This window comes from Mastigoproctus giganteus, chromosome 1 (assembly GCF_048544385.1).
Source record: "Mastigoproctus giganteus isolate SK-2022 chromosome 1, ASM4854438v1, whole genome shotgun sequence".
Classification (NCBI taxonomy): Eukaryota; Metazoa; Arthropoda; class Arachnida; order Uropygi; family Thelyphonidae; genus Mastigoproctus; species Mastigoproctus giganteus.
In genome coordinates this window covers 85,168,283-85,194,029 of record NC_143575.1, presented here as the reverse complement: position 1 = coordinate 85,194,029, position 25,747 = coordinate 85,168,283, and the positions used below count along the sequence as shown (strand labels likewise).

The 25,747-nt window shown below is 35.8% G+C and overlaps 1 protein-coding gene across 1 annotated transcript in view; it reads left to right on the top strand.

The window, feature by feature from the left end:
• Positions 1-25,747, top strand: part of LOC150090958 (sodium/potassium/calcium exchanger 5-like) — a 66,418-nt gene that overhangs the window by 29,824 nt on the left and 10,847 nt on the right. Inside the window, exons 3-7 of the mRNA XM_090380854.1 lie at positions 7,429-7,638; positions 14,773-14,856; positions 18,066-18,172; positions 20,747-20,847; positions 23,976-24,066. Of these exons, the coding sequence (XP_090236980.1) occupies positions 7,429-7,638; positions 14,773-14,856; positions 18,066-18,172; positions 20,747-20,847; positions 23,976-24,066 (593 nt within the window). The remainder of the gene's footprint in view (positions 1-7,428; positions 7,639-14,772; positions 14,857-18,065; positions 18,173-20,746; positions 20,848-23,975; positions 24,067-25,747) is intronic.

Below are 25,747 nucleotides of genomic sequence, written 5' to 3'. Positions count from 1 at the left end.
CACATTCATTGGAAAACCAACGTTTAGTTAAAGAACGAGACTCACTTTTTGTACACAATTTAAATCGGCTAAAACAACCACTGCTTGTAACAGAACTTTCTCAATTTGTCATTCTTCGCCTAAATGTTTGTAAAGAATTTTAGCCCATTTCTTGATTTTCAGAAGGCTAAGAACAGTATGTGCCGTTGATTTTCATTCTCTATATTAAGTACGCGAAGCATAACTCTATGTTTTGTTTGTCTGTATTTCCGGTTTAGGGATACTGTTGTCATATCTCCCCCCCACACCAGGAACTTTAGTCGTTTTAAAAGTGAGCGTAAGCTAAAGTCTGTTATTGAATAGTGTCCTCAAATAGTAAATATAGAGAAAAATATGACACCGAATAACATAACATTCTCTTCTCAAACTACTGTATGTTTTGGCATATAAGTCGACCTTTTGAGACAAAAAATCATCTAAAATTCATCGTAGACTTACACGCCCAGCATAAAATCCTAAATTTGAATTAAAGTCACCACGTGTTTAAGGTTAGAATGATGAATTAATACTAATATATTTATAATTTATTACATACATTTTTACACAAATATACACTATTATTTACATTTAGAATCCAAGAATTTGTTCATCTTCGCCAGACAAAAATAGTTCATGGAATTTATAGAGAGTTACATTTTCTGGTTTATTTTTCGATTTATCCCTCGAAAAGTAAACTTTCGGGATTATCAGTTTTTTATACCAAACTGCGCTCTTCCATATTGAGACATTTTTTGTAGAGAAATGAATTTGTATACAGTACTACACAGACAATAAAGAAGTGATTGGGTACCCATACAGTATTAATAAAAGCGATGTCACTCATCACCCATACATCTAAGTTTTGGTTTCTTCACGTTCTACATAAGGGAGAACACGTCCCGCTTTCTTTATAGTTGCAGTACAGTATAATTATATGTCATAATGCAAACTGTAAAGAGCAAAAATAATTGAATTAAAATGCAGACAGTAGTTCTTAATGTAGATTTTACTGTGAAGTACTCTAGAGAGAGAGACATGTTTTGAGATGTGAAAGATAACAGTAAGAAAAGGGCATCGACTTAAACAGCGAAAATACGATTAAGCACGAATTATCAAGACAAAGAAATGGAGTCGACTTATTCCTCTTGAAGGTATGCTTCTGTATACATTCAGCGAAGATATATAACACTGTATATAATGCACTATTCTTTAGTAGGGTGCAGCAAATTCGGACTTCTACTTGAAATGGGTCCCAAATTTAAACAAATGGAGCTCACCAATCCAGGTGAGGGCGACTGGGTAGCCTAAGGTTAATTCTTGCAGAGGGCGCTCTGAACTCTAGGACTGATGAAAAGGTAAAATTTCAAGAATATGAGTAGAACTGCAACCTCATGAGATAAAAAGTGACAAATTTAATACCTGCTGAACAACAGCCACAATTCCCCTATGCTCTCAAATAGTTCTCGTGAAAATTTTATTTTTCAGTATAGTTTTTTTTCATGTAGGTTGTCTCCATAAACTGGAGCTTTCTTCGAACTAGGATGTTACTACGTTTATGAGATTTAAAAAAAAAAAAAAAAAACCTTTATCACTTTCATCAGCTTGTGGATGCTAAGTTGACCAGCGAAACATTTTATAGGGGGTTTCACCTCAGTGTTTCAGCCAGCTGATATCAGGTTGTGATAATGGCGAGGGAGATTCTTGTCATATCAGTTCTATGTCACAGGTAAGTTCATGACAGCTAGAACGCTACTACATCACTCTCTCCCTGTCTCTGGCCCTCTCCTTCAGCTCAAGTTACTTATTAGCCTTTATCATAACATGCAACATTTCCAATCCTCCTTCCTCTAGTTCTCTTTCCTTTCAATTATATCTCTTAGCAAGCTTTCTTTCCGTACATTAAACGTGGAATTCAGTTTTTCTTTCGTTTCCTTATAGCCTTTATCGTGCGTTTTCTCCTATTCGTTCAATACTTGCTTGTTTCCATGTGTCCATCTCATCTTTTCAAGTCGTCTCCATACTCGCATGTCAAAATCTTCAGTTTTTCTAATAATCTCCTTTAGTGCTCAGGTCCCATATGCATAAAGCATGGCGCTACATACAAAACGTTTAACTAGCCTCTTCAACTCAATACGCTTCTGACTCAGTATTCCACTATACTTCTCCCATCACCTGTTAGCCGATACCTGCCAAGATATTTGTATTTATCCATGTAATATGATCTTATCATCCGTTTTAAAATATATATATATTTTCATTTTTTCCTACCATCACAATTTCGGTCTTTAAAAAATGAAGAATATTATTCCATATTCTTCGCAACTTTCTTTAAGGCTTCAGTACCAGATATTGGCGTCATATCATGTGCAAATCTGTCTGTACAGTTTTATACCCTATATATTTATGATTTATAACAATCTCCGTCCGTTGTAGCCTACCATCTTCCATTTCGATTCAACATCAATTAGATTTCACGGAATAACAATTCGATTCTGATTGAATTGTATCAAACCGAATAAGGCGAAATATTTGTCACCTTATTCGTTAAGTGATGTTTGGCATGAATTCTTCCATATGAACACAAACATTTTTAATCAGAGAAAGCCTAAAATTGGTATCAGAACTAAATATAACTGGGCGACCTTGAATCTAAGAATTGTAACGCAGTTTTTGTCACTGGGTTAGTAGAAGCAAGGAGGTCCGTCCTTGATAATCAACCAAACAAAACAAACATGTCTAGAGGCTTAATCCAGTATTTACGTTTTGCCCTAGGTGTTCCAGCCTTGAAGTATCTGATCAGAGTTCACCATTCAAAATTTATGATAAACGAGATTTAAGAAGTGCTCTTAGATCTTAAGTACTCTAATCTCAGTTACGAATGCGATTTAAAGAGGAAAAGTACTTTCAGAGTTTAATTGAACAAGTAGTCGGTTTGTATTTTCAAGAAATGTGTTTATTTATTACTGCAATTGAGATAATGAAACAACTTAAATAGATTTTATAAAACACCTTTCAGGGTCGGATAGTCCTGTAGACAAATTTGAAGTCATTTCTGTAAAAAAGGTTTACTGTGTCACACCTAGTTTAACCAAGAATTTTATTCTAGTTTTTCGAAATTATATACTGCCCTACAAAAATATTAGACTGTGACATCGCGATATGATAGTGTCTCCTGTGGAATCTATATAGAATGGCCTATTACTTAGTAATGTATTGAAATTAGCTTCAGTACACTCGAATAGCATTAGTGTAGTCATTAATGCTTTACCATAGGAAAAAAGTAGGCGATATAAACGAATTCATGAAGTGGGACATCACCAGGTAAAATAGTGGAGACAATGCGTGTCAAGAATCTGTAATTAGTGGCTACAGAGTACAAAAACTCGCAACTGCAAGGCAAGCTGTAAGACAGTATTATACGATCGGGGCAAACTATTACTTTTCCATGCTGCAAATAAAAATCGAAATGCAACACTGCAACTGTTTTAAAGGCATGGTCACATCTGGCTGTGTGTATTGGAGCATTATCATCTTGAAACATGTTATCATTTGTGGAAAATAATGTTTGCACCATGGGACGAACGTGGTCACTCAGAATAGAATATAAACGTAATCAGCAGCAGTAATTCTCCCGTTCAGGGTCCTGACAGGACCTAAAGAATACCAAAATATTGCTGCCCAAACCATTGTTGTTCCTTCTCCACGTTTGACGGTTGGCGCAAGACAGTCAGCATAATGCGCTTCCTTTGGCATTCACCAAACAAACTCTCGCTGATGTTAGAAAAAGTGGTGTGAGTGATGATTCGTTTGAAAATATGACGTTTCCAATCACGAAGAGTAGTTTTTGTGCTCCTTACACCACTGCATCTTCTTTCTAGCATTTCCATCAGTAATGGGGATTGGCAAAAGCGGCTCCACCATAAATTCCATCTTTGTGAAGTTCTCGCCGAACTGTTTTGCTAGTAACTGAATTGCTGGACTCATTTAAGTTCTACAATTATTTTTTGAGACAGTGGTATGTTTTCGGGCTACAATCCTTTTCAGTTCGATTTTCTTTCACAATTCGTCCTATCAGATTTTTCTTTGTGCTTTCTTATATCACTTCCAAACAAACATCAGCTTTGTCATCTTTTCTTCACAGTACTATGTGCAAGAAACAAACAAAAAAAAAAAAAAAAATCTGCACTGCATGTTCATAATTATGTCATACAGCCATTACAAAAACTACAACTTTAATATCAGGTGTTTCAATTAATTTGTGCACCCCCAGAAAGGGACGGGGGAAGTTAAGGGCATTAAGCAACTAAGCTGATGCATCAGTATACTGTGCCTATAATAGCGTTTATTCTTTTGTCTGGTTTACTAGTTTTGCTGGATGTAAAACTCAAATTTCTAAGAAATAAAAGCATGGAACTCTTGCTTGAGGCCGACTGAAGCATCCATTTTGTGAGGGGGATAGTTCGTCTCGTCGAGATGGGATTCTAACCCAGGCCTTTATATCCATATTTATGATTATTCTCATCTGTAAAAAGCGAACAGAGTTATAATTTACATTTTCACACAATTTTTTGACAAATTTTTTATAGGTTGATATATACACTGAGTGGCCACTTCATTAGGTATACCAGCCTAATATCGAATCAATTTCGATATTAAGCTGGTATTAGGCCTATCGAATCAATCAACCTTCAGAACAATTTAGATTTGTGGTGGAATGGTCTAAACGAAGTGTCAAAAGCGTGCCGTAGAGATGCCGATCCATGTTGACTTAATTTATTTCCACAGTTGTGGAAAATTAGATGATTGCGGATCTTTATCTTCCACCTCATAGTTGCTCAACTGGGTTGACATTTGTTGCTGGAACCAATTCAGTACAATCTGTCTTGTGACATGCTCATTATTCCATTCACAAACGGATACGGCGTGAATCGGGATTCGTCAGATCAGGCAACATTTTTCTAATCTTCCAGTGGTGGTTCACTGTAACCGCCCTTTGTTTTTTGGCTGACCGGAGTAGAGCTACTTGGACCGCACCTTTGGCTGGGTGCGGTCCAAGGAGCTCTACTCCTTGGACGCCTGTCCGCGTACGTTACCCCTGGAGTGCAGGGGTAACGTACGCGGACATAAATTCTCACGTTGCCATATCGAGTAAGTACGCCGCCACAAAAGTGCACAGCCCATTGTTAGCTGTTGCGGCGGAGTCGGCAGGGGGGGGGGCGGTGTCACTTGGCAATCAACGTTATACACTTATCTGTTGCGCTGTTATGTTGGTTGAGATAAACAGTTACAGTGAAGTTGCAAATTCTGTGAAAATTCCTCGGCTATGCATAGTAAAAACGGACATTTATTTATTTGTTCAACTTTATGGAAACATTCTCATACTGACTTGTTATTGGCTCAAAGCTTAACACTGCATTTGTGTTCGTCTCTCATTGATTTGTGCTACTAATAAGCGACTGTTAATTGATGAAAAGCAAACCGCGGTTGATGCTTAGTGGCGTTCAGCTGTAATGTCATTATATGCACTGGTGTTTTGAAAATTTTGTTTTCTTAGGATATTCTAGTTTCGATTTTGAAAAACGAATTTATGCGTACATAGTGAATTTGCATTCATTTGATGACTAGAAAATGAATTTATATATATATACAGACCTCTCACCCACAGGGCACACAGACCCTAGATAATGGTGAGAACGCTGAAAGTTGCAAAATCAATACGAACAATAATAATCAGTACAAAACTTATATTAAGAAAACAGAGTAAGGAGCAAATTCTTATACATAGATGGATTAAGTATAAAATAAATGTAATTGTTCAATACCTGAAGGAAACGAAACAGAGGATTGCCAAGTAAGTGTTCAGTAATGCGAGATCCCTAGACAAGAGGAGGAGAGGAACAGAATCATAAACACAACTGATCGCGATGTGGGTTTCTTTTCTGTATCACTGCCTTTATTTAAGAATGAAAAGATATTTTTTCAGTATTTACTATTTTAACGAATAAATAGACTATTTACCGGTTTTATGAAATTGGGCTGCGAGTAGCATGAGCAGTTTCCCCACCCTGAAATTAGTGTTGAAAATGGTCATTTAAACGTTATCTTTCAATCCGATAAGTGACTATTCTTTTTGTTAATAACGTAGAATGTTTGTTAGTTGAGCGGAAAGTAGATATACCCTATATATGTTTCTCTGATCCCCTCCGTTTCTTCAGATTAGTATATAGAAAATCTGAAGCGTTTGCTACCCTTGATACTTAGGGTGGTAGAAAATGAAAAAGATCTGGGAGTAATTGAGCAGTGCAGACAGGCTGCCACAGCAGGTCACTGTCAATGATATACAAGAATTTTGCTAGTAGGGAAAAGGCGATTATCCTTTGTATAAGACAGTGGTTAGGTCATACCTTGAGTATTGTATACAGGTCTGGAAGCCTCATTTTAGGAATGATGTAGAGTTGCTAGAACAAGTATAGAGAAGGGCAACAAGACTGGTGAGGGGAACAAAGGAGTCCTCTTACCAAGAAAGGTTAAGTTCTGCAAATTGCTGCGTCTGGAGACTAGGCATCTGCGAGGTGATCTGATTGAGGTGTATAAAGCCTTGAATGGGTTGAGAAAGCTCAATGATGTTGGGATTCTTCCTCTTGCTCAGATTACGAACATGACGGGGCATAAATTTAAATTGAGGAAAGACAGTTGTAGAATAGATGTGCAGAAATTTGCCTTTAGCCAGCGGGTAGTTGATTGCTGGAAAAAACTTCCATCTGTCGTTGTGGAAGTTGATAGCTTGAATAAATTCAAGGAGGAACTAAACAAACTTTTAGAGGGAATGGATGCGTGAAATATTTTGATGCTACATAAGCTTGCTTTCTTGCATCAAATGCCTCTACTACTACTACTTTCTATATACATATCTAATAAACGGCTTATGCGGAGGTATCACTTATCTAAAATGAGACAAACCGACTGTAATTTACACATGAAACACGCTCATCATGACACGAGTTTCTCAGACGCTAATCTAAAATAGCCTGATTTGCGTAGCGTTTGATTCATTACTAATTTTCTGTAGAAAATACACCGATAAATATTTTATTTAAGTGAAAAAACACCTCATGGAGAAACAGTTTCTTTTATATTTCAGTATTAAGTAAAATTAAATTTAGATTGGACGTCAATTACCCGAAACACTCAAGGAAACCCCCACACAAAATTGAAAAGCTGCATTTAATAAACATTGATTGTAATTTATTAATATAAATGCATCATATTAGAACAGTTGGTTGGCCAATTGTTACATTTATACATTTTTATGCATTTTTTATTTTTTAATTCTTCATATGGCAGGCATGTAATATTATTCAATTTTATATTTCTGTGAACTTAATTTTCATTTTTTCCCTTTAATTTCAGTATCCCAGATTGCGTACGGAAACGCAGAATCGCCTGTTCCAGAATGCATACCAGCATCTATAGAAGAATTTCCAGAAGATCTTTTCACTCAAGAAGAAAGAAGGCAAGGCTATGTGATCATACATTTTCTGATTACAGGATATTTGTGTGCCATGTTGGCTGTAGTTTGTGACCAATACTTTGTTCCTTCGTTGGAGATAATAGCTGAGTGTAAGTACGTACGTAGTTTTTAAGGTAAAAGGAGGACGAAAAAGCGGTTGTGCAAGAGAGGACAACATATACCTGCCTTCCAAAAGTTAGGAATGAATGTGAAATAATTGAATATTTTTAATTTTGACGGTTTCACAGAGAGATTTTAAAACTGCAGAATTATGAAATGCAGGAATTCACAAATAATTTTCACATTAAGTACAGGGTGGGCGTACCAGTAAAGAGATATTATTTTTGTGATAATTTATTTTATCGTCAATTTTTTCTAGAAATATTTATGAACTGTCATTTTTTTTTTTTTTTTAAATGTCAGGAAATTTGAATGTTTATTGTAAAATGGAAAGATATCTATTCAGGAAACGACAAAAATAATGGTATTATATACAAAACATGTTTACCGATTAGCAAGAACCACAAATAAAGAAACATTGTTCTAGAGGAAGCCACTCTAAGAAGTTACAACGTCGATGTCGAGACTTTCATATTAACTGAAGATATCAATGATCTCCAAAAGAAGGGTTCTGAAGCAAACCAAACTTAACCCCTGTACACAGAAATTCGTCCAGGCATTCAATGAAGATGATTTTGATATACAGTACTTATAGAATCTAAATAAATATTACCTGCAATGAGTGACTGCAACAGGAATTTCACAAACCGATTGTCTTACGAAGCACTTTTAAATTAAATGGACGCGTTCATGCATATAATTATGTGCGTAATTTTGTGTACTGGGGAGTTAAATTGAAAAAGGAAAGAACTCCTCTTGGCTTACTGTTTGGGAACTAATACGTCGTGAAGGCATATTTTATGTCCCCTGGTATATTTTTATTGTATGGTACAGCTACTACAAACTCGAATCCGAGTAATAAATGAGCTCCTATCCATAATTTTCTCATATTTTGTCTGCGCTTGTTAAAGGAAGGTCACGACAATTGTGCGTACCAAAACGCAAACATTTAATATGTCGTGCTTAATTTAGGGAACGTATTACAGGGGTAACTTGATATTAGATAGAGCGTACTATCTGCCTTCGTTTTTAATGCTCATTGTACTTTACGGTGGAGAACAAGTACCATGGAGGGATAAAGATTGGGAAACAACAAAGTAATCTTGATTACGCATTTACTTCTGTTGGTTGTGATTTTGAGATGAAAAACTTGTTTTAATTTGAAATACATACGAAGCCAAGATTGTTCCTGGAACCAGAAGTAAATAAAATAAATGAGGAATAAGAAAACTTAAGTTAGTGAATTTGTAGTTGAATCTTTATCAGTGATGGTTAAGACATATGTTTTGACGTTCGTTTTGTGTCGAATAATTATTAAAAGGTGTTAAAGCTCATCATTATTGTTAATAGACTGAAGGTCGAGAAAGACGGTTGGTCAGTGTAAAGAATTTTTTTTTTTTTTTTTATGCTAAGCATAGTAACATGGATTGGTTGAGAACTGGGAAGTAAGTACAGTAGTTATTTACGCAGAAACCAGAAGAAACGAAATTAAATGAAGATTTATATTTTTATATAAAGCTGTTGAAGCTCATTATTTTCTATTAGCATGGATTTATTATGGGTTGGGAATTCCGAAGAACCTTACCGACAAAGAAAGCATGGTGCAGGAAGAAAGTTATTGACACAAGAAAAGGTGATAACTTTTTTTGAAAGACTGTTGAAGCCTATGTTATTCTAGTATCACGGATAGAACTGATGATTGGGAAACATAAACAGAAGAAAGGAAAGTAAAGAAAGGTGTGCCTTACTTCTGGAAGGTATATTCTTTTCTAGTAGCACAGATTTGGTTGAGGAGTTCGGAAGTAAAAAGAACCTCGTTGTAACAGAAACATATTGTCTGTGTTAAACAGACAATATCTTTATAGATTATGGGTAATTTGAAGGTTAGAAAACTAGACAGTACGCCAGGTTTTTCGGCCTTCACACCATCCATTGTATTAGCATACAAACTGCTTATTTTTATGTACCATTCTAAATATACATGTTAATAAATTTTAATGAAAATACGCTGAATACAAACTGAAATATGTTTAAAAATAAATAAATGGGAACCAATGGTATGCTGACATGTATGTAGACATTTTCATTTTTTTTTTTTCATTTATTTATTAATTACACACAATATAGTCTCAAGATATTTATATACAAGATATATTTACACATAATTGTACGCTCTGACATAACATTAAACTCTCGTGTGTGTGTGCGTGTGTAAGTGTGTTCTTAATCTGGGCAGCTCCCAGGCATAAGCCCAAATCTACCTTGAGAACTTGGGAATATGTAGTCTTTACAAAGCAGTCCTGGAAAAGTATTAAGCAGTGTTAAATTACCTGAGTCTGATTTTACTGTAGCGCAATTCGCGCATGAAATCCTGCTCCCCGGGTTGCCCATACAAGGGAGCCAGCAGGAAAAAAAAAAAAAATATATAATAATATTCAATAGTCTGGATGGCACAACTATAAACTTCAAAAATCACAGTTCAACTGAATATTTCCTCAGTTGCTTTTCCACATACACTGGAACCTCCAAAACCAATAAAGGTACTATCCAGCAAATCTCCAACTATACGCCATGGATAATAGAACCTTTAGAGCACCAGACCCGACGCAATGAATCAGATCCAGCACCCCAGAATCCAGAAGGGAGTATTCATGATCGCAGCACAAAAGACAACTAACCAGAGCACCAGACCCAACACCATGAATCAGGTCCAACACCTCAGCTGCTATGCAGAGGTAGAAACAAATAGTGAAACTCCATGAAGACAATCCAGTCACCAGGTTTGCCTCTCAAAGAAAGGCTCTGAGAACAGTTCTTCTTGCAAAAACAGCAGCTTCATAAGCTGTCATAGCATTTAAACTCTCTCCAGGTATCTCACCATTATAACTATCGAAAACTGTAGTCAAATAATTTTTAAAATTGTTCCAGTTAACACGGTCCATAGAAAATCTAGACAGATCACTCGTAGCGAAGCTCTTTTCCCTTACTTCGAAACAGAGATCAAATGAAATTGCACGGTGATCACTATCTACTAAGCCAGAATTGACTTCCCAGTTCAAAATAGAATCGCACATACGAAGAGATGTCACAGTAACATCAATATTACTCTCCATTTACAGTTGAAAAGGTGAACAGCTTATTTGGAAGGTTTTGAACAACAAGATTATGAGATAATACGAGGTCTTAAAATTGGTTCCCTCTCACATCAGTATATCCACTGTGCCAAAAATGTGATTTTGCATTAAAATCAGCAGTCACGATGAGATTATGGGATGCATATCTTAAACAAATATTTTCCAAATTATGAAGCGCTATCTGAATATCTTCCGATGGAGAGCAAGACAGTGACACCAGGCAGAAAGAAGAAACTTCTGAAGACACAAGAATGTTGGTCATACACGCCGAGCACAAACCCGTGATTGACGTTACAACAAGGTCTTGATTAAAAATCACAACAGCGGATTTTGGAGGAACATCCACAGCTGCTACTATTCTAGTAGAAGAAGGAAAACCCATAATCTTATGGGTTGCCCCGCCCACTTGTGAGGAATAAAATGGCTCCTGTATACAAACAATGTCTATACAATGCTCCAAGGCAATCACAATTATTTCATCAGCCCGACAGCGCTGACCATTTATTTGCAAAATTTTTAAATCTCTGTGTCCTTGCAAAGCTCCAGAGGTAAAATCAGAGAAGGAGTTATTATCCATGATTAATGCGCATGTTTGCTAATTCTACTGCTCTCATGTACTCAGGACACTTAATGTCCCTTACGGAGTGATTAAAATCTCTGTTTCTTCTCTTACAATTGATACATTGTGGAGGGTCCTCCTTGTGAGGGCACTCAGCGAAAACATGATCCCTATTAGCACAGTGACCACAAGAAACAGTCTTGTGAGAACATGACTGTGCACAATGTCCAAAACCCAGACATCTAAAACACTTGTTTACCACCGTGAATTCCCGAAACCTATGGGAACCGAATCCAAGGAAAATTCTTTCATTACGAAACAAGCATTTATATAATCGAGGGCTGAAACCAATGACCCAATTAGTTGCATTAGTTCCAGATCCAGAATTAAATCTGAATGTTACTTCATCTTTTACCTCATCCTGGGTAAATTCATAATCTTTAAAATTTTTATAGTATAAATCCTCCAGGATTTCGTCCTTTGTAAACTCTTTGGGCACTCCGTATACAAGCACTGTTGGATCTGACATTTTAGGCCTCTTGATCGATAGCCAACCTCCTTTAAAGCTGAAACATTCCCTATCCTAGTTGCATCTTCTGAGTTTGTAGTTTCTAATAAAACCCCTTTATTCCTCAGGAGACGAATATTTTTAATCTTCATATTCTTATAATCCTTCTTAATTGCATCTGCCACCGCATTCCTGACGTCTTGGCTCGAAGCCAAAGCAGAATTCTCTGTAGGTCTAAGTATAACAATGTTTTTAGGGCTCGAAATACCACGAGGACTAACCGAGGACATAGGCACAACCTTATCTGCAACTGCAACACCCATTGCGCGCCTCACAGTAGCTTCCCTAACAATAGTATCACCATTAGAATTCTCACAGACCAAATTCTGCCTAACTGCATCAGCAAATAATCTGTGAGGAGCTGCCCGTTTCTCCATTAGCTGATCAAAATGATTTGCTCGAATTTCTAGTTCTGCTGATTTAGCTTTTAATCGCTCATTGTCAATCAATAAAGCTGTTGAGACTGCCTCCAAATCTGTCCACAAACTATGGATGCGATTTGAGGCCAACTTTGTTACTTTGCTTGAATCAGCTGACATAAACTCTTCGAAAGCCTTTCGAATTTTGGCTACCGTTGCGTACACAGCAGAAGCCTCAAGGGACCCTCCAAGGTCCAAACCCTCGGTAAATGACGAATCCTGAACCACATCATTTTCACTAGAACTATTTTGATTATCCGTATTAATCGTAGAAGTAATAAGATTGACATCCGTTTCTATCCATGGGATAGACCCTTCCACCCACACATGAGGATTTTTATCTTTGTCCAATCGAGGAACAAGCACTCTGGGCGTTTTAGTGGTTTTCGGGGTTTTTTTTTTTTACCTCTAGACTGTTTTACATTGTCTGGAGATTTCTTTCTCCTCACCGAATCCACTAACTCTGATCCGGAAGACGAATTCTCTGCGTCAGAATGTCTAGTTAAAGTTTTTTTCCAAATCCGTATCCATGTTTAAGAGTATTTTAGTGAAGAAAAACAAAATTTTTCTTCACTAAAATACTAAACTTTTTATTTTAGTGAAGAAAAATAAAAGCCATAAATAAATAATCTTATAGCTGGATAGATTTCTCTTCAAAATATCCCGAAAGATAATCTTAAAAATATGTATATTTTGAATTATATTATATTTAATATTATATTCAGTACTATGCATTACTGAGATGGCACTAGTTAGTGTTTTCCATCTCCATGGATATATTTAAACAAAAATTCTCAGGTAGTCATTTTCTCCCATGAAAAGTCTATGGGCCAATGCTAAGTCTATGGGAAATTTCACAACGGTATATATATCCCAGTGTTAACTATATGCATTCCTATGTATAGTATTCAAATAATGAAAGAGAACACTTCACTCAATGATATCAGACAACCCCACGATCCCGACACCCAAAATTTAACCCAACAAATGTAGACAGACAGACAGATGTGCAGAAGTTACCAGGCGCTTGCGCTTTTGTGAACCCGCTTTAAAATAGTTTATTTTCTTCACCAGACACAGCTCTCGCCGCAGCGTTTTCTCATGCCACAATCCAGAATCGATCTACGCTACTAGAGTAGTATCAGCTGTAACGGTTCTCTGAAAAACAAATAGATAAAATTCTTTCCTTTTCTCTGCGGTGTCTTCCGAAACTTGTTACTTAATTTCAACAAGATTCATTTGGCTTACCAACCATCAAAACATCTGTGGCCCAGACACTCAATTATTTTGAGGAGGCCACTCTGGAGAAGTTCAAAGACCTGGCTGGTCCCTACAATTACATTTTTTAAAAATTTAAATATTAAAAAAGTATTTATTTTTACCTAGTTATTAATATACTTAGAATGGTTTCACACAAGGTTGAATTTCATACAATAGAAGAATAAATTCAGTTATATTTAAAAAGTTAAGCATAGAAAAATGAATAAATTGTGCATTTATTAATATAGAATTGATATAATTCTTTTTTGACTATATTAAAACTTTCCAGGACCAGCTGTGGTTCAGTTGCAAGCGTTTCGCGGGTCCGAGGTAGACTGGCAATTGAATAACGCTATAATGTTTTAAATTTACTTCTTAGTCCGAACCCTCAGCTCATTCCTGCTACCGAACCTGTATAGTTTCAACAAAATTCCATTAACACGATGCTGTTCTTGTATTCTCTTTATTTAATAAACTCCTGGACCCTACGTGGGCTTAAAGTATAAACAGAGTTACACGATATTATATTGCAGCATAATGTTATAAAATAACCCACGGAGTCAATTCGGCTTTTTGTAGCCCTACGCAATTGCTTTAGTTCAAGACTAGCTACTAAGTATCTGGCGCCTTCCACAAATCGAAAGGGCAGAGGTAGGCTGAAGTTTTTGGTTTTTATAAAGTGGGAAGCATTTTGTTGAATGGTAGAGTTACTTATCAAAACTATGGAGCTGGTTGCCTGGATCCTCGTTGAAAATTTAAAAAAATAATAATAAAAAACCGGCAAAAATATTAATTATTTTTGCAGTAAATAGAACTTGTCATATTAATGAATTCTCATTTATTGAAAATAAATGAATTATAATGCATATTACCTTCGTAAATTGAAAGAATGGTGCATTCGCTATTATCTTTGTATGTTTTCCCTTTTTTCATTTTAACCTTTTTACCTTGAATTTGGCTCGTCCATGAAGGCGATTTAAGCGATTGCGTAGTTCGCCTATATGGACGAGCCATCCTTTGTGATGCACATCATCGCTCATACCTTGCACCACATAATAAAATAATTAATGCTAGTTAAAAACAATTATTTGTACTCCGGAACTACAGTTTAAGATGCGATGAGATTCTCTTACTTGTTTTAAAATTTCACTGAATATATAATGATATAAATTTTTTTGCGTCAGATTTAGATGTACCAGTAGATGTTGCTGGAGCAACATTTATGGCGATAGGAACCTCATCGCCTGAGCTCTATTCTGCTGTAATAGGTAAGTAAAGGTTTCATTAATCCTGCTGTTTTCTGCTTTCAAAAGCTTAATATTTACTTAAAATATGTTTACCAGATTTAATATAAAAAATATAATACGCTTCAACCGTTCTAAAAATTAAGTTTTATATTCTACTGATATCAGACAGTTGCTGAATCATGAGACAAGTCATTATAATGATTCTGTTGTGGGCACATCGTGACTTAAACAATCCTGCGACATTTGTGTATTTATATCTATATATGTGAATATTCACGAGATGATTTGCATGCTGCGCTGGCTAAAAAACGCACAGTAACTCAGGGGGAAATATCGTGCTACTCCAGTTGAGATCGCTCAGCTATTGCCTCAATTGAAGAGAATTTGAGAAACTCGTCCAGTCCTCGACAGGACTCGAACCTAGACCTCTCCAAAAAAAGTGGCAAAACCACTATACTATCAGGGAGGACTCCATTATCAGCCTCATAAAACTTTACCTATCACGCATAGAATTTATGATTATAATGAGTGGTAATCAATAATCAGTTCTAATTACTGTATAACCTCATTCATAGGATGAAATGTGTCCACTCTGTTTATAATTCATTTTATCTGAAAAAGCTTTGTAGACTGAATAATACACACAGAATAGGGTTTGAGATTGTGGGCACACTGTATGCCCAAAGTATGTGGGCATACTTTGGGCACAAGCAGAAAAATGTGAATTGCGTAAAATATATCTACTGTTTAGTGACGCGGATATAAAAACAAGATGGCGAATCTAGATAAAACCATTGAAACAAGAATAATAACATTTTCAATTCTATTGTAATAAATTTTAATTTCAATTTCAGCGTCACGAAAACAATATATATGAAAATATGTCGCTATATGCCAACTCTCCAGCATCCTATGCGCATAAATTGGTCTGTAACAAAATTACAAAAGATGAATATCTTTTGTAATTTTGTCATCTTTTGTAATTCTAACGCAAAAGATACTGCAATAAAGCTCTTGAATTTTGAGGCCGTTTTGTCTCCACTCTACGTTAAATATCATGAAATGTGACATGACCGATAAAATGGCTTGACGTAGCCGAGTGGTCATGGAAAAGAGTGCAGTAGCACGCGCTCTTTGAGTGGACCGGGGTTCAGCTCCGTCACTGCTAAATACGATTAACGTTTGTATTTATGATTTATTGTAAACTCTACTGACCTGGCAGTCGTGCCGGAGTATAATCAAAGAAAAAGAAACAAGAGGCTGCTACCGATGGAACGAATAACAATCCAGTTTATCTTTCAGTATATTATGTTAAAGACATTTAAATCTCTATTTACGTCTTTGTAGCAATAGATAGCGCATCGAAAGTAAATAAAGTTTGTAGTAAGAGACAGCAGGCTATTTTTTTTGTTTCGATTTTTTGTTTTCGTTCAGTGTTTTGGACTGTAAGTATATGACACAGTCGTTTTTAGGAACATTCGCATATATGTGTGAGACGTCTATTGTCTTCATGTCTGTCTGTCCGATGGCCCTTTATCCCATCCTCATATAACTACTGTATTACAATTTGGTGGATTTTCATGAACTTTTATATTCGACTCTTCTAGAAAGCTCTTTTCTGCAAATAGTTGTTGTTTACTGATTAAAAAGCAAAGCATTACAAAAAATAAAGTTGGGAGAATATTATGTAGTGAAGTAAGTGCAGCGAAGTGAAAACAATTACTTTTAACTGGTAACAAGATAATTAGTTATTTATTTTTCATTTCTGTTAAACATCACACGAAAAGAAACAGTTCAATTAATTTAAAAATAAAAATCGAAGGAGCCTGAAATGCAATGCGCTTGAGTATATTACAGTGGCGGACAAAAAAACTGAATCACTTGTGAATTTTGCAAATAGTGTTTTGCGCTGTGGGTTGCAGAAATGTTCGAAATACATTTGTTAGATGGGATATCTCTGTGAATGAAATCCAATAAAAAGACTCCACCTAATTGCCATAATTATCTTCCCAAAGGGTAAAATGCGTAACTGATGGAAATATGAGAAATCATGCAAATGGCAATCATAACCAAACATACATTTTATTGCATTTACGTGTACAAACTGAAATGGCAAGTAAACGTAATAGTATTATGTACTGTAAATCAGCAAAACGAGTCCTCAATATTTTGTTGTTCCTCCTCGAGCTGCAATTACAGCCTTGCAACGATCTGGCATAGAGTTAATCAACTTCTGGATATACGGTTACCCAATTTCGTGGTACCACACCCCTACAAAGCTCTCCTGCAGCTGAATCTTACTTGCTGGCTTCTTCTGAACAATTTTACACGACATTATGTAACAGAAATTTTCAACAAAGTTCAAATCTGGGCTGTTTCCGGGGCAGTCCAACACTGTAATGCCAGCATTTCAGAGGTAAGGGAGAAAAATAAGGGAAAACATTGGTGTATGTTTTAAGCACTTTTTTTCTTGGTGTCAATTGAACACATGCTTACACCTATGCAAGAGTCATGCTTACACCTATGCAAAACAGGGTACTAATGAGCGTGTATACCCTTCCAACGCCGTATTTATAGAAAAGGCTGATGCAATACCTTGCAATTACTGTCTGATGCAATAGAAGCGTTATCTGTCGCAATACCTTTGCTTTGCGACAAACAAAATGACTGTAATGAACCAATATCTTATACGTTTAACTACAAATGTTACTTTTTTTAAGAAGTAACATTTTGTTGTATGCAGTTTCTGCTGTATGCAGTTTTTTTGTCCGCCACTGTATATATATACACAGTATAAAAGTCTGATGATCTGATGATATATACAGTCTGATGATGTATTGTCTTCCATGTGTGTATGTGGACTAAAATTTTGTGTGTTTAAATTAAAGCGATAATATTAGTTAGGACTAGAACTATCGGACTGGCCGAAAAACCTATTAGAAAACAAGATAAAAGAAACTTGTAAGTAATAATGTTACTAATAAATTATTTTGTACATTAATCGTGAAATATTTGTAAGGTGTTTGTAGCAATAATACACAGCATATATAGATCCCTTCATGTATTGTTGCATGTGCTATTTTTACTAGACATTCAATCACACAAAAGATAATGCAATAATAATATATATTAGATGTGTTAATTTGAAGATTTTCCTTGATTTCAGTGGACTTTGCTATTATTGTAATAACATTAAGATTATAGCGATATTTTGCGCATTTTTTCCTTAGGGTCTTTTGTTACGGAAGGTGATATTGGAGTAGGTACTGTGGTCGGATCTGCTGTATTCAACATTCTGGGAGTGACCAGTGTGACTGGCATTTTGTTATGGAAGACGGTAAGTTGAAATTGTTTAGAGAGCAAAGCATTTTAATAAACGTTTAAACAAGAAAACACTTGTTATTCAGAAGTTTCCATGCCCCGCATAGCTTTGAAAATAGAAACTCACATTATGCGGACGGATCAACATCGAACAACTCAGTAGTGCTACAGTACTTTTTTCTGGAAAGTCTCCTTGCCTCTTGTTTGAAATACTTTCACAGCAGAGTACCAGATTTTTCCTCTGCCGTCATCTGTAATGACCCTCTTAGTGCAGTACTAGCTCTATAGAACAATCAATGTTTCTCACGCCCATTGATTCAACGTCTTAAGAATCAACTTGAAGATTTTCAAAATGTAAGAAAACAAGTTGATATCTATTGGATTCCCAGCCATGTTGAAATCTCAAGGAATGATCGTGCGGTTCGAGCTGCAAAAATCCGATCATGATGCACACAACTTTCAGTTTGTTTCCAAATATACCTCCAAACCATTTGGTAGCAACTTTGGAGCCTAACCATGCAATAAACTAAGTAGAATTAAAAAAAAAAAAAAAAAAATCTGTTTATGGCGTTCTAGTTCACGAAACAATAAACGGGAAGAAGTTATATTGAAAAGGCTGCGTATCGGGCATACATTTCTTCACACACAGATATCTACTTCTAGGACAAGAGCCACTCCGTTCTGTCTAAGGTATAACTCACAGTAAGGCGTATTCTGATTGTCCATCCCACTCGGCCATCCGTACCATACATTTCGATCTTTAGCAAAAGATCGAAATGTATGGTACGAATGGCCGAGCTTCTCTGATTCTTCTTCATATAATTTGGTGACAAATCAGACCTAAGGTGAAAACTTTATATTACACATCAATGATTTTAGTTATAGTGATGAATCTGACACATACATTTTGGCCTTAGTTGCCCGTGTCGCAACATCCACATAACGACGAATATTCGGAAAATTTGCCAGTTGGCTGTGCTCAGGGTAACCAGAATAAGGCATGGGCACCACCTGTTATTTCTTCCGCTTGTTCGAATGGATTACGTGACTGGTTGAACAAAAAGAGTTGATGCGGTTTGCCATACCTGTGACAGGAAGAAAGAGAGCCAAAAGGTCATTGCTACTTCTCAATGACCAGTTATTTGAGCAGCGAAATAACGTTTAGAAACTGCACTGTTCAAAACAATTCCAAGTTGTTGATTATAATGGATATAATGTCGGAAGTTTCTGTATATTTGTAGAAACTGTTTAAAACAAAGAAAAAGTACACCAAAACCTGCATAATAACATGGAAATTAGCTCATGAGCGATGAACCCTCCCTCAATGTAATTTACAACAAACCACAGATCAACTTCGCTGGAAATGATCATTAGTACCTACGGCTGATTGCTACGAGTTCTCTGAGGCCATATCAATTCGGCCCATAATAAATTTTTTTCAAACAGTGCTCTCATAGCCGAACGACAGTCTGCGTCTGATGACCGTATGTTCGTCAATATTCTTGACACATGGTTTCAAGCATATTGTGATACGAACCGTAACAAATGGAATCAAATCCTGCTTCGGCATAGAGCACCATTCTTGATAACTTCTTTAGTGGAAACAAACAATCCTTTCGCACAAGTGACATGCGTTTGACGAAGCGGACTGGTGGTTTGGTACGGCGTAAGTGGTGGAGACTAAGGACGATTAAGTATCAGCCAAGGATCACTGGCAGGTGAGCGGTATTGAGATCCTGAGATTAACAGGCTTTCCATACACCATGGAACTGGAGAAATATTCGGTGGCCGTAGCCGAGTGGCCAAACGAGAGAATACAGTAGTACACTCATTTCAGTTGACCGTGGTTCTAGCCCATATGAATACTGAAGACGGTAATGCTAATTGTATTTTTATCTTATGAACTCCTCCAAGCCTTTGTGGCCATCCCGGAGTAAAAATAGAAAATTTATATTTTATTCGTTTTTTATGGATAATCGATTATGCCCTGTCTCATAGGATACAGCTAGTTGACAGCGTGCTCGCATGGATGTCATCTTGTTCATCATTTGAACATGAGTGAACGTGCATGGTATGCACTGGGTGAACATACTACTGACAACTCTCTTAGCACTTCAGCAGCTGGAGGATGCATTCAATGAGGAATGGTGAAGGCGCGAATCCCTTTGGATAATGAAGTGATCGGTTAGATGGCACGGCGGTGAGAATTTAGTGCAATGGTAACTGAAGACTGCACATACACCGTACCAGATATCTACCCTTCATGACACTGAGTTATTATTGATTGTGCAGTTTTTTCTTAAATCTTTATTGTTTATTAAAGTCTTTTGATTTTAATAGAGCAAAACAGTGACATTTATAAACGCTTTTGAAGTTACAAAACAAGACGACTAATTTTTTTTTTTTTCTGAAAACCTCAAACACGAACCTATAGCGCTTAGTACCGTGCTTGGATTGAAGGATTAGGGTGAAAGAAGACACGTGTGAACATTATTAATTGTATGACATTAATTATACGTATTATACATTTTAACAATGACTGTTTTAAATTTTCTATTTTTTATAGTAATAAATTCAAATATTTATACAGGAAGTACCCGTGGACTGGTATCCCATCTCTAGAGATTGTCTGGTTTATGTTTTCTCCGTAGTCGCTTTGATACTGGTTATTCAGAACAACCTTGTTACATGGTAAGTAGGAACAATAAATATTTGGTTTTATTATGCGGGTGAATTTCTTTCATTTATTTGGGTATCACTGTATTACGTATTTAATCTGGATAGAAGATACAGGCAACTTGCGTGTACTTTTAGAAATTCAGAAACAAAGTAAGCATTCTAAATGACTCAGTAAGCAAGGGCTCGAAATGGAAAATTTTACGAAAAACAACGCTCTTTAATAAAACATTTTTATAGAGTATTTTAGGGCACGAGCCTCATGCTATGTGGTAGAATGACTAGCGCATAGGTTAGTGCAAGTGCATCCGTTTAATTCGTAGCCATCTACCAAAATACTTAAATTGGCATTGTTTTAATTATATCTCTTATTGTGAATACCCTCACGAGTTGCCATGGTAATGCACTACATCAAACATAATTGCACTGCCTGGAATAAGTAACATTAGTTTTCTCCATTGGTGAAGCGGTACTTATTCGAGGTAGTGCAATATCATGGCAACTCGTTGTGCAGGTATTCACAATATGAGATAAAATTAAAACGATGCCAATTTAACTACGTACTTTGGTAGATGGCTACGAATTAAACTGATGGACTTCCTGCACTAACCCTTTACGATAAAACATTTTTAATAATCAAGTATGAATATGACATTACCTATGCGTATGAAGACCTGGAACGGCGTTCCGATTCATTTCGAGATGTTTGTCTAACAGCAGTAACCGAATCTGAATGTTTCATTAGAGGAATATTAATTCGTGTAGAAAACAATAAAATTGATTTCTTTATAATGTAGGGGCTCAAACTGCAATGGATTGGCAAAAGGAATTTAAATGGAGAAACTGATAATCAAAGTTAAATCAAATTATGGCGTTACCAAAAAAATAAATTGCCGAATAGTTCAGAGTAAGAGTACTAAACCTTTGCTGAGTGCTTCAATAGGGCATGGTTGGAATTTTATTTCAGCTACTCTCAGTTAACCATTTCTTGATTTAAAATTAGACAGTGGCGATCTAGTTGGTTTGAAAGGGTGACATTGCATTTCATCTTCAGACATTATATCGATTAGGCGGCTGTTTAGGTAGGCTTTACAGTTCCTTACCAAACTATTAAACCAATTTAAATTTTATCGCATAACTATTTTTAAGCATGCATGCGTTACCAGCGATGCGAATCCAAAGAAATATACCATTGCATCTGCTAAAAATATTTAGGACACCATTGACGAGATAATAATAATAAAAAATACTGAAACCTTAACATTACTTTTTCACAGATAGGGGAAAATGCAGAACACATGCACACAATTTTTTTCAGAGGGCAGGTGATCGCGACTTTCAGAGTGACCTGGATGGGAGGAAAGGAGATAAAATTCGCTATTTAAAGAGCATTACTCAAAGGTATCTTTGGTGATATGTTTAAATACAATCATCATATTCTTGATTTTCCATTACGTATGAAGATAAGGCCAGAAGAACTCCTATACTCGTAACTTATACCATAACTATATAAAAGGTAGGAGTTTTGAAAAAAGGAAAAGAAGCAACTTTTAAAGTTAAACAGATAAACGCCAGTTTTTAACGGCTAAATTATGGCGATTAATGGAGTCAGGGAGGGAGAAATAAACATTTTCATTGCTCTTCCATTATTTTCAACTGACTGTCAAAAGTTTAATTTGAGTGTCACATGAAAAACACGTTGAAGCAGTATTTCTGATCCCTTGGCCCATTTTCAAGACATTAAGGTTAACGATATAATTTGTCCTCAGGCAGTGGCTTTCGAAGATTACGCCCTCCTGAGCCAGTATTAAATTGGGGTATGGAAACATATCAAGGCAATAGAAATAAATAACTGCAGCGAGTAGGATCGGAATATAAATTTACATGAATGAATATTTGTAATGACTGGTACATAAGGCAAGTACATCCACTGCCGTGTTATATTTTTGACAGTCTTCCAAAGTGGGCCTTTCTAAACCACTATAATTTCCATGACATTAATAAAAGTGTTACTCGATTTTCTAATAGGGATTTACTTTCACTGACCTTCAGTGCCATAGACAAGTAGCAGCAATTAAAAGATCTGTATTTTTGATTGTTTTTAAATTTCTGTCTCTATAATCAACGCAAACTAGCTTAACTCTCAGGTTGTGTTAAGTTTCACTAAGCTGATATATCTTAATGAAATTTATAATTATAATTAGAACTATTTATAATTAAAAGCATTCTTGGGCTACGGCTTCAAGCTACGTTGGAGTTTACTGACGTATGGTTAGTGCAACCGCATCATTTTTATAGGTATGCCAATTTATAGGTAGTACTAGTGGCATGTAATGCAAGAAAGCAAGTGTATGAGCTTATGCAGCATCAGCAAAAAAAAAAAAAAAAAAAAAAAATTAAAAAGCAATCCCCTCTAAATATTTGTCCAGTTCCTCCTTAAATTTATTTAACTTATCAACTTCCACAACGACAGATGAAAGTTGCAAATTTCCGCACATCTATTCTACATCTGTCTTTCCTTAATTTGAATTTATGCCCCCTTAGGTTCGTAATCTGAAAGTGATATTTTCTTTTCAACTCCTTGCTTGAGTAGATGAAGTGATTTTACTCCATGGATTGCTGTTTTATTCTGACTCAAAGTAATGTGTCCTCGGCAGTAACGCCGAATGTTTAGCGTTACTGCCGAAGTTCATCAACCGCTGATTGACTGTTCACGGAAATCACCTTTCTTCCAAGTGCACATACACTCTTGATCCTCGCCCTTTTTTGAATCTATTGAGTCATCTACGTAGACGTTTTTCAGGCGTCTCTTAATATTATCAATTGTTTCTTTCTAGGCTCTTAAAAGCTGTATTATAACCGATTACGTTTTTTACGACGAATCTCGTTATCTGTATTTAACTCTCTTTTCAAAACAGTCTCCTCCAGAACTATCTGTCCTATTGTTTTTTTAAATTCTTTACTTCGAAGTGATAAAGTTGACAACTGTTGCAAACATTATTTTAGGTTAAAAAGAATTTCGAGAAATTGTGGGACTAAACGTTTTGAATGATCCTCATATATTTATTCATTTTTTGATGAGAGTAAATAATCACGACACCGATTTCTTTTTAGAGGTTACTAAATACGTTTGTATATTTCAGGTTCGAATCCAGTCTTTTGCTGTTGATGTTTATAGCATATATCGTAGTTATGTATTACAATCATGACATCGAGAAGTCTTGCACAGAGAAAGTAAGTAAATTCAAAAGAAACTTTAAATGACTAATGACACAGATTAAATAACGCTATTAGTATGTTTTTTAAATTTGACCAAACTTTTCTTTGCGTGCCCACCTGGGATTGTTGTGCTATGCGGAAAGAAATAAATTATTCCACCTGACGTGCAATATAGGGTAGGTATTCAAACACAACTACTACTGTAAATCCCAGTATATTTTTTAACTCTGAAAATGTCCAAAAGGTGTTAATTAAGCTTAGAGAATTGTTGTTAATGTTTTATCCTTGAAAAGTCTGTACTTTATAGGTTTTCAGGCAATTGTCTAAGTTTATCATGATCATTACGACGGGGATATTAGTCGAGTCCTCATTCCAGTGCTCATTCGAGTCCTCATCAATAGGTGTTTCCCCAATTTTAAAATTCTTATATTTTTAAACTAACTCAGGATGGATCTATGAGAGATTAAACAAGTTAGGTAATGTACGCACTGCTTTTCTATCATCGGCAAGTTCAATTATTAAATGAATTACCTCAAGGATTAAACTTCTATACCGAAGTTTAATCACTGAAGTGTCTCCAGAAGAGTACCAAAAGTTCACCATAAGATATGAGCTACCTTATCGACATTAACTTTGGTATAAAAAGAATATATAAGTAATTACTCACATAAAAAAATAATACTCCAATGCAATAATTGCGAAAGAGGAGCCGAGAGAGAACTTCTTGAGGTAAGCCTTGGCAAATTTTAATTTAAGCCTTTATTTCATCATTGCTTAAGCTTCAATGCTGCTAGTGCTTGCTTTCATAAGCATTTCCAGAAGGCTTTCTTGTATATTAAAAGCTGCTCATATAACGAAAAATACCACATGCAGCTGTGCTTTGTGTACTTCAATCCATATACGAATCGAATTACACAATTTTCCGTATATTCTTGAACATTATGAGGTTTTTAATCGTGGATGCTTTCGAGAACTGTGTGTAGATAGATGCAATCGACGATAGTCAAAACAGCACCTTTCTGGGGTCGATATAATTGCTTTCTTTGATTTTTAGCAGTACAATGCTTATTGAGATTGGTTTTGGATCCTTCATCGATTTAGATTTCATTTTCGGTAACTGCCCAACCGAGTATTTAGTCCACTCTACTCTGTAGAAGAGTAAATAAATACAGTAAATATTCTTTATTGAACAACAACGAAAAAAAATGAGCACTACTGTTGTACAAGCCCTTTACAGCCAGAAGTTAACGATGTAAGGTGTAGAAATAATAAGCAAAAGTAATCTATTTTTTGGCACATGCGCTCATTTACTGAATGTGTGTGTGTGTAGGATATCAATAATGAAATAAAATAATAATGATATTGTCTGGTCCTGCCATTTGATTAATTTCGCAATTTTATTTTCATAAGTTGGTCCTTATTTACTTTTATGATATTTTATATATGTTTGTTCTTATTGCTTGTGTAGATTATCTTTGTCTTTTTTTCATCTCATACATTTCTTCTCTGATGGCTTTTTATTCCCACAGTTTCCCTTCCAAACATCCAAAGTTTTGTAGTTAATTGATATCGCACCTTATTTTATTTTTTTTTATCTTTAAGTTGATGGTAAATGCAACGATACGCACCTTCCTTTGTTTTGGGCCCTAAGCATAGCCAACAACAAGAGAGGGAAGATCTGTGGTACCAAGATTAA